Source organism: Pygoscelis adeliae, unplaced genomic scaffold (genome assembly GCF_000699105.1).
Source record: "Pygoscelis adeliae isolate BGI_AS28 unplaced genomic scaffold, ASM69910v1 Scaffold166, whole genome shotgun sequence".
In the NCBI taxonomy this organism is placed as follows: domain Eukaryota; kingdom Metazoa; phylum Chordata; class Aves; order Sphenisciformes; family Spheniscidae; genus Pygoscelis; species Pygoscelis adeliae.
In genome coordinates, this window is record NW_008825156.1 from 1,550,866 (window position 1) to 1,560,700 (window position 9,835).

The following is a 9,835-nucleotide window of genomic DNA, read 5'->3' on the forward strand; positions in this document are numbered from 1 at the left end:
CGCGGGCTGGGCGCTGGCCATGGTGCTGATCCGGGGGGCTGGAGCCGTAACCAATCTGCAGTAGCGTTAATTTGGGGCTCGCTATCAGAACCGGTATCATTTGGGCTCATTATCAGAACTGACCTCCCCTAAAGAATAAGAAGGAGGCAAAATGGAGTCTGTAGTCTTCCGAAGGGCCCTGGTAGATTTGTGGATATTTTCTTTAGCTCAGTGAAAACTGGCAGTACAAGCCCAAGTCCCTGGGCAATGACCCAACCTCTCCAAAGTTTCTGCAAGATCTTTGGAAGAGGAAGGGACATGATTTCTTTTGTTAATCAGAGGCAGAAAGATGAGAAGGAACAGATGCGATGCCACAGGTAAATTAAATTTAGGAATGTGTTTTTTAATGTACCTACCAACTTCACTATTACATTGTCCCCTCAACAATCAATACCTTTGCATTAATCTGACAGCCATGATTGCATTACCTATGCTTTGGCTGCATGTAACACATACAGAAGAGTGAAACCAGCTTCCCTGCAGCCTGGTTCATGACGAGGCAAATGTCATTATGCCCGTCTGCTTTCATATCTTGTACCTGCATTGCCAGAGGGATCTGGGAAATGAATCTTCCCCTGTTGTGGCTTGACATGCTTGTCTTTTATTATATTTAAAGCTCTCTCTGCGACAAGCTCAAAGAGGTTTTTTACTAGGAAAGCTCTTGATGCACCAAGTAAATTGCTCCAGGAAGAAACAAATAATATTTGAACATAAGCTGCCCCTGCTTCTTGCTTCATTTTTTAAAAATTGTTTAAATTATAGACTTTAAATGCAGTGTATCATAAAATCTACCAAGTACAAGAGCCTACACTTCTATGTTTCATACCGGCTAAGCAGTCTGTTGCATTTGAAATGTTACACCGATGGATTTTTCATGCCTTATCTGGCAACTGTGCACTTCTAGGAAGGAGACCCCAGCCATGGCAACACCAAGGCTTTTGTCTGACAATCTTGTCTTAGAGATTCTTTCAGTCTTGCGACAAGAACCGTATGTTGCCCAGAAAACAGCTTTTCTTGCAACAGCCCTATTAGAGGAGATGCAAGATGTTTTGTAATTGCTGAAGATCTTAAACACTTTTCATAAGATTATCAGAGATAGTACGGCATAGGCAATGAATAGCTAGAATGCCCTGCAATTTCAGGAAAATACTTATACCCCACACTTTTTGTATGTTTACAGCTGTTAGGTAGTGGTTTTGCTGTATAGTGTTGCTGGTAATCTGTTTTTACCCCAGAAGTGGTTGCATTTCATGGGGAAGAAGGTGTTATATAATTACCATGTGTATTAATATATGAGCTAGCAGCATGCCCTTGTGATGAGAAAGGCGAACCACATATTGAATTGTAGTAGCAAGACTGTAGAAAACAGGTCAAGGGAAGTGATTCCTCCTCTCTTTCTGGGATGAGGGAGACCACATCTGGAGTACCCTGTCCCGTAGAAGAAAGACATTGATGTGCTGTAGCAGGTATAGCTGACAAAGTGTTCAGGGGGATGGAGCACAATGTTACATGAAGAAAGACTGAGGGAATTGGATTTGTTCAGCCTTAAGAAGTGAAGGCACAGGGGAGATTGGTTCACTGTCTACTAGTACCTGGTGGGAGGGTGTAAAGAAGACAGAGCCAGACTCATTTGAAAAGTACACAGTGGGAGAACAAGATGCAACAGGCACAAGCTGGAAGCAAGGACATTAAAAAGAAAAACAAAAGCTTTCTACCATGAAGGCAGTCAAACACTGCTCAAGGGGTCCAAGGAGACTGTGCGATCTCTACCTTGGTGATATTCAAAATGCAACAAGCACAGCACCGAGCAACCTGCTGTGACTGGACCTGCTCTGAGCAGGAGGTTGGACTAGAGACCTCCAGAGGCCCCTTTCACAACCCATGTTACTGATTAATAGGAACAAATTGTCCTCTCCTCTCACTGTTGAAGTCAATGAAATTAAACTACTGTAGATAAAACATATCTCAGAACCTCAGTTTGCAAAACACTTTTGAATCCTTCTGGATGAAAATCTACTACATAAATGCAAGTTGTCATGTTTTGATTACTGTTTAAATAGGCAGCACTTATCTCAGTCTTTCCATACACGGTATTGAGATCCTAGATAATGCAACATTATATTGCTAGCTAGGGGGAAAATGCTCAATTAGTTACCAGTTTTCCTTGGTATTAAAGCCATATACAGGGCACATCTCTGGGGCGAACCAACAAAACCTTTAACATGTAAATCAAATTCATCTCTGAAGTAGGGAGGTAATTCTGAAATCAACATACCAGTTTTACACCCAGGGTGAAGTTGTTCCTGTAACTCTTTGACCAAGGACCAATGTGGCAATGCCATTCAGAGACTGCCAAAGCCTAGACCCACAAGTAAGGTGGGTTTGGTCTGTAACCATGCAGGGCACACGGTTTGCTTTGAATGTGGGATCGGACCCCTGCGCATGAAGTTGAAGTGCTCAGCAGTGGAGGGGGCTGTCAGAGTATGCTACAAGACACAAGGGTGTGGAGTGTAGGTGGGAAACTATGTGGCTGGATCCAGTAATTAAGCAAAGTTAACTCCAGAGCTTATCAGCACTACCAGACAGAGGTATGGCTCATTCTTAGTGATAGAAAGTGAGGTCACACTGGGGCATGAGCAAAGCATGACTGTGGGGACATCAGACAATTAACTGATAATTTGCAGTAGGCAGATCTTGCCTGAGTCTTCTTTAGTAGACTGAAGTGATATTTCTCACAGAACAGCCATGAAACCTGTAGTGTGTTCCTTGAGTCCCATACAACAGGTTAGGCACTCACCTCAAATACCTTAAGTGCACGGGACAGTGGTGAAGTCTTGGCTCCCTTGAGCATGAAGAAGAGGTTCAGCATGGCCCTGCCATCCTTCTCCTCGAAGACAATGGTCTCTGTAGACTCTGCAGCATCAGTGGCTGCAGCTGCAGCCTCTCTTTCCTTCCTGGCATCTTCAATGAGGCTTTGACGTCTACCAATGAACCGCGGAGACTGAAGGCAGAACAGAAATAAATAACACTTCTGACAGAGCTGTAGGGGAGATCAGAGACATCCCCAGTAGCTGGATGAGGTGTGACTGATGTGTCTCAGCAGAGGAAGAAGGGGAAGGTTGGACTGATTTGCCTGGCTTTGTAGAGGAAGGTGATGAGGACTGAGGCTTTAGAATTGAACTTTCGGAAATGTGGAGCTTTAGGAAAAATCTGTAAAATATCCTTGTACCATGACTAGAGAGTGGGCTTCTCCCCTCACCTTCCCTAGCAACAGTTTTCAATATCCTTCAAAAAATAAAAATTGGAAACCATCTTATGCAGTTTTGAGGTGTCTGATGAACTCAAGTGGAGAGGCATTAGATAAATGTGAAGTCATCTGAGAAAAGATATGCTATGAGGGACAGCTGAAGCCCACAGCTGTGGCCTGGCCAGGAAACATCGTTTGCAGGTGTATTAGCAGGGCAGCTTAGCTAAACTGCTCCCAGGATCCAATGTGACATTTTCTTCTGACATTAAGCAGATGCTTGCCCACTGAAGTGTAATCAGAACCGCATCCATATACCCCAGAAAATAAATTCTTCCCACTGATCTATAGATTTGTTTTGTCCCAACAAACTCCTGCAGATTTCTGTTACTTGGGATTGCACCTAAAATGCTGCAACTCTGTGCCTGGGGTCATGTTAGGTCACTTATTTATATTTATAGTGAGCTACAAACTATTTCCATCACTGCTGTTTCTTTTGTTATACAAATAGCTCATATACTAACTTATTTGTTCTTGGTCTTTTTACAATCAGTTTTCCATTTAGAAGCAGCTCAGCTGGTTCCAATTTTCTGTGTTCAATACCCAAACCAGATGAAAAACCCTCAGAACTTGCAAAGAGAAACCTGGGGCAGCACTGAAGAAGGAGCAGCATATAAAGCCATCCAGCACCTGCATGTAGAGCGGGACTAGCTGCAGTTTTATTTCTGATTACATTGAAAATATCTGGAAAAGAGATAGATGCTAACCAAGCAGTGTCTTCCCTACCTTGTGAAAATTTGGAGAATGTCTTCCTTTTAAAAAGACAGCCTGCTCAACTACTAAGCCCATTTTCTTTCTGATTTTCAAAGCCCACCATCAGTAATTAATGTTTCCTGTGAAAATCCTCTTGGATGCTTTAGCGGTGTAAGCTGACATTTTAAATGCAGCCTGAAAAATGCAGCACATCTAGGCACCAGCCCACACACTTCTATCCGGTCCTTTTTTAATAAAGATACCCCTCTGAAATGATATTTGCTGATCCTCAACCCCTTTATTCCTTGTGGCACAGAAAAACAAATTATTCTAACAAATAAGCACATATTGCTGCTTGTCTAAATCAACGGTATTCATGCCCAAAGAGAGAAGACATCTATAAGTATCCTGAGGCATAACTTTTAAAAGCTTGTGAGCACGTGCTCAGCTTTAAGCGTGTGTTTTATATCACTACCATGTTTAAAGTTAAGCTTGTGTTTACTTTAAAGTGCCTGCAATAAGGAGGGCAAACAGCCTTGTGCTAGCCACGGTAAGTGGACTCTGCAGTGGTCCCAAGCCAGGCAGTGGTTTAGCTAAGGATTTTTTATCACACTGTGCCCTGAGGCGCAGAGGTGCAGCAGGATTTTACTTCTGGGGTGGAGCGGGGGAGAGGAGGGAAATTAGACTCCCATGTTTAGGCTGTAAATCAAGTTAAAATCCAGCTGGAAGGAGTTTAAATAGTGAGAAGACCTGTGTGGCTGGAAAGCTGCACTGGGAGAGACAGCCACGACCAGTCAGACCCATGCGCTGGGACTGGGTGGCCCCTGGCGGGCAGGAGCGGGGGGTTTTGGTCCCTGTTGAGGGTCCTGGAAGCTGCTTAGCTCCATGCTGGCATGTTTTGGGTGGGTAAATTTAAAAAAAAAAAAAAAAAAGGCTGAATTTTCCTTTGGAGAAGCGTGCTGGGAGGGGTCTGCCTGTCTGCTGCCTCCTCTGCTGGGTAGAGGCTGCCTGGCTGCATGCTTCCCATCTCATCGTCCTCTCCTCAGCCCCTCACATTTATGCTCATTGGGGTATTACCTCCTTTTGCTGGAAATCAGGAATCTGGCATATAAACTAACCAAACTGATCTCTCATGATAAATGCCTTCCTTTCTTTGGAAGGCACTGTTACATGGTATTTCCAAATTGCTTTGCAGACTAGCTCTCTGGGTGCATATCTAGCTACAGTGAGAAGTTTGATTTGACTTTGCAAAGCATTAATTTGCCTAACTGGGGCCTGAGTCTGATACGGTCATTAACCTCTTATGAAGGGTTAGTTCATTTTTCCTTCTTTGAATTTGCTGCAGGTCAGAGTGCCCTGCCTAAGCAATGTCATTAAAAATACTGTGCTCTGAGTTAAAGTACCTTGACTTTTTTTTTCCTGGCTCATTATTTGCAGCAAGGATTGTAAAGACTATTTCCCTCCCTGCAGCTTGGAGAAAGTAACATCCCACCCCTGCTTCCCTGGGTGCTCCTTCCTGCTGGTTTGCCTCCAACTGCTGTCTCCTGCCTGGCTCTGCTTGTGTGCTCTGTAACCAAACCGTGCTCCAGCTACAGTCCCAGGGTGTCCTGTAAAAACTATTAGCAGCAGAAAAACTAAATACATAACAAAAGATTTTTCCACAGTGTGAGTTTGATGTTTGGCTGGCCCAGCTGACATGTAAAATACCTGCCAGTGTAGATAAGTTCTGGGATTGCAAAGGTCTTTTTTTCCCCCCAGTTTGCGCAGTTTCCCCTGCAACGAGGTGCTGGTCTCTGGTGGTTAATGGCAAGGGAACACCTCAGACCTGCCGGAGCTGGTGCAGTGGTGCACAGGGGCTGGGTGGCCGATCGCCCATGGTCACGCCGACACCACGAGGGCCGGGGACACATGACATCACACACAAATGCAGAGTCATGCCTCTTGCCTGGTACAAGCCAGCAAAATAAGTAACGGGATTGTGGAGAGCTCCTATGTTAGGTGAGAGCAAAGGGCAAAGCCTTTCATGCAGCCTGCTTTCAGAGTGATCCTAACAGGGCTAAGGTTTGTTTTTTTTTTTTTTTTCTGAGAATTTCCACTCAAAGAAGGGACGCAAAGATGGGCTGAGGTTTTATGTCCGCACCAGGCTGGAGGAGCCGCTCACCCCAGGCAGGCTGCCATGCTCCTGCCAGCACACCTGGTGAACCCTAATTCCTCTGGCCCCTTCGTTCAGTGGCCTGTTTCCCATCGAACACGAAGCAGCACCCTAGAGTGTGTAACAACCAAACACTCATCCCTTCTCCAGACAGCAACGAGTGTCTCAAGTACTGATTTGATGAGCAGCCTGGAAAATACCGGGTTTTCAAGAATCACTTAAATGTTCATTATTTTGCCAGAATGAAAATGATTGTGTGAGAGGGAAGCCTTCCCTGATTTCCATTTATTAGAGAAAGTAAGCTTACCTCCTTGTTTCCTAAATGTTTCCCTTCCTTTCCAGCACACTCCACTCTCCAAAACACCTCTCACTGCCTATGTGGTGGCTGATTTTACTGAATCAGAGCATCACACAGGGTTATGAGGAGAGCGGGTGAAAAAGGCAGTGGGCATAGGGGAGGGAAACTGGGAGCTCTATAACTGACCGGCTGGAGTCACCCTGCAGGTGTCTGGCAAACACATCTGCTCCCTACCCCAGCTCGATTCCCAGGTTTCCTCCTGCCAAGCATCCCGAGGGGGTCCCCTCCTGGTGCACCCGCTGCCACTGGCTGCTCTGGCTCCTCCAAGTTTGTCCACAGCCGGGCCACATCTCTGACACACAGGACTGTCCCGTGCCAGGAGTCTCCAGGCTCCTCCCGCCTGCCCTGGCATTTGGGTTAGGAGGTGAAATGTCCCTGTCCCTTCAGCCAGCCCAATGGGTTGGCCAGACCTGGCTTTCTAAAGCAGCAGGAAGTTTTCCTCTCCTTTTCCTGACACATACAGATCTGGTGTGTGCAGAAGCATTCCCCAGGCTAAACCCAGGGCTGAGACCACATCAAGGGAGGGCTGGGAACAGAAACAGGGGAAGGATGTGCTGGGAGAAAGCAAAACTGCGGATGCAGCAGCAGCGAACAAACTGATTAATTGCCTGTGCCTCGTATGTTGTCTGAAATGACAGCCACGCTTTTTCATTATGCTGGAACAGGTGAAATCTCTGCAGTTTATTGCCTTGAAATCAGGAGAGCATTAAGATTTTCGCATTGCCTTTCATGCTGGGAATTCCTTGTTATTTCTGTCTTAGGTCTATGGGTTATTTACCTTGCTTTTGGTTGGGGGGAGGGTGTTGCATTAGTTCAAGCTTTCATCCCCCTAAATGTTTGCATTTCACACGTACCAGTATGTAGAGAGAACTGTTCGGGTAATTTCCCTCTGCCAGCCTGGAGCCCAGAGGTGCCCATGTGGGGGAACTCCCACAAAGGCAGTGTTGGTCCATCTATCCCTGCCTGCCTCTGCCTATAGCTATGGGAGAGGCTGCAGTTTTTGGAGGGGGAGGGAAAGAAGTGGGGTAGGGTTGTCTTACCATGATGGCCTCGGCTTGCTTGGAGTCCAGCTCCGACACCGCCCTGCGGAAGCCTTTGGCTGCAGAGGTGGAGATGTTCGGGGTTGGCATCTTTGCTCTTCCACGAGCTCTGATCTCCGCTTTCCAGCTCCTTGCCAGCTTTTTATAGGGCAGGGCTGACGTCAAAGACTCTTTCAAATCTTCTCTCCCCCCCGCCACCTCCCCATCACCACCTCCCTCCTTTCTCCCCCTCGGGCTGAGAGGAGGAGGGGACGTGAAGGAGAGAAACGTTTCTGTCCCATTAAATCTAATCGCTACAAAGATTGCAGACACCCTGCCTTCGCAGACCAGACGCTCCCCCCACCTGTTTGCCTGCGCCCAAAAGATTTCTACTCTGTTCCCCCCCCTTATTCTTGATGGAGTTCACTCTCATGCTGTGTTTCAGTCCGACACATTTGCTTTCCCAGCTTTGGGAGTTGCATAAAAGGATTTTGATCTATGAAAGGACAAAATCAAAGGAAGGAAGAGATTCAGCCCTCTCTAGCTCTTTTTTCCCCATGTTTGCCTTGTCGTTGAGGCAGTAAATGAATAGGAAAATAACACTGATTCCCCCAAGGCAGCCGTGGGATTGCATGCTGTTCTCACGTACGCACCTCCCGACACCTGGCCCCTGCAAACGCTGTGTGTTTCAGTGCTCTCCCACCACCTCATGTCTTGGTTTGGCTATGTAAGGACTACAGAATTGTGCCCCTTGAGTCCTCAGAGATGAAAAAGGCTCTAAAGAAAATAATCTGGAAAAAAACCCTCTCAGTCCTGCATTTCCAAGGGCTTTGCTCCTCTTACAGTAATTCCTAAGAGATGAAATGCCCAAGGACCTCTGGGGCTGTGACAGCGGGTGGCAGCTCAGGACCCGTCCCAGGACTCTGCTTTGCCGTGAGCAAAACGGCCTTTTGCTCCTGGGGGATTTGCAGCAGCTCTCCCTTGCCAAACAAGCACTGTGGGAACACACAGTCCTGCTTCGTGTGAGACACCACTGCACTGGGGACAGGCCACCAGCTGGCACAAACCCCTGCGGTGGGAAAGCCAGTGGCATTTCACTGGCTGACTGCCGGAGAGCTCACCCATAACCTTGCCGACCATGGCGTTGCTTTAGAAGACATCTGCTGAAGATACCTGGTTAGCGTTGGTGGCTCGTCCTTCCTGTAGTGGGACAGCTGAGTTCGTGCCAGCATGCTGATGATTTTTGCAGTGCCAAAAGCCCTGGAGGATCAACATCCTGTTGACCTCCTCGAGGCTGCAAAGCTCTTGATGTTTGCCATCTCCTACAAACACTGGAGAACAGACAGCATGATCAACGCTGCCAGCCCCACCAAGGCAGCTTGGGAAGCCCCAGCTGGCTAGAGGTTGGTAGAAGTTGAAGCTGAAGTGAGCAGTTGACAGCAGCTGAAGATTTGGTCCAGTAGTGAGCCAAAAAAAAATATTAATTCAGGTGGAGCAGCTTCTCTTATTGCAGGTGCTGAGGACACCCTGCTGTTCAGTACGGTCAAAACCAGAGGAAGGAGTTAAGCAGCCATCGGGGCTCCTTTCTCCCCAGCCTCTGCGTCCTCCCCTGAGGTAGCACCTCGCACACCGAGTGCAGCCCTTGCTTTTGCTTTAATTTCATCCCTAATCCTCTCTGAGTCTCCTAACCTTCTGTTTGCCCTCTGCTAAACCCTGCATGCTCAAAACACAAGACAAAAAACCACCAACCTGATGGAGGGGAATGCTGCCTGGTGTTGCGGGATCTCCTCAGAAAACATTTTAGGGGCAGGTCCCAAGTCATCCCCGCTGCCCAGCAGGTGGGCAAGGAGCAGCATTGCATCCTGTCTGCTGGGGTGGCCTTGGGGACCCCCTTACTGGGGGATACGAATTAACACAATCCTATGGGTGATGTTTTTTGTGCCACTGACTGAGGTGGACCATGGTAGCTGGACAAGCTTGCAGTGTGGGGAACACTGCTCCGAGATACCAGCACTCACTCCCACGCTGCCGCCTTAGCCAGGCATCCCAGCTGTGCTCGCTGCAGGCTGCACCTTTTCACAACCCTTTTGAGCCCGTTTTTTCCAGCAGGTGCATAGAACAGAAGATCATTGGCATTGTTTTGCGCTGCCACTGAAAGACCGCTGTCACCTAAAGAGTGACAGCTGTCTTCGACAGCCAGGCTCGCCAACCTGCTCAGAAATTGATTGCCTCCTAGCTAAGGGAACAAAGGGTTTTGGGGATGACTATGG

The 9,835-nt window shown here is 47.3% G+C and overlaps 1 protein-coding gene across 1 annotated transcript in view; it reads right to left on the bottom strand.

The window, feature by feature from the left end:
- TH (tyrosine hydroxylase) overlaps positions 1-7,676 on the bottom strand; it is a 17,928-nt gene extending 10,252 nt beyond the window's left edge. Inside the window, exons 1-2 of the mRNA XM_009328528.1 lie at positions 7,587-7,676; positions 2,837-3,040 (exon numbers count right to left, since the gene is read on the bottom strand). Coding sequence (XP_009326803.1) covers positions 2,837-3,040; positions 7,587-7,676 — 294 coding nt within the window. The remainder of the gene's footprint in view (positions 1-2,836; positions 3,041-7,586) is intronic.
- Positions 7,677-9,835: the final 2,159 nt, after the last annotated feature.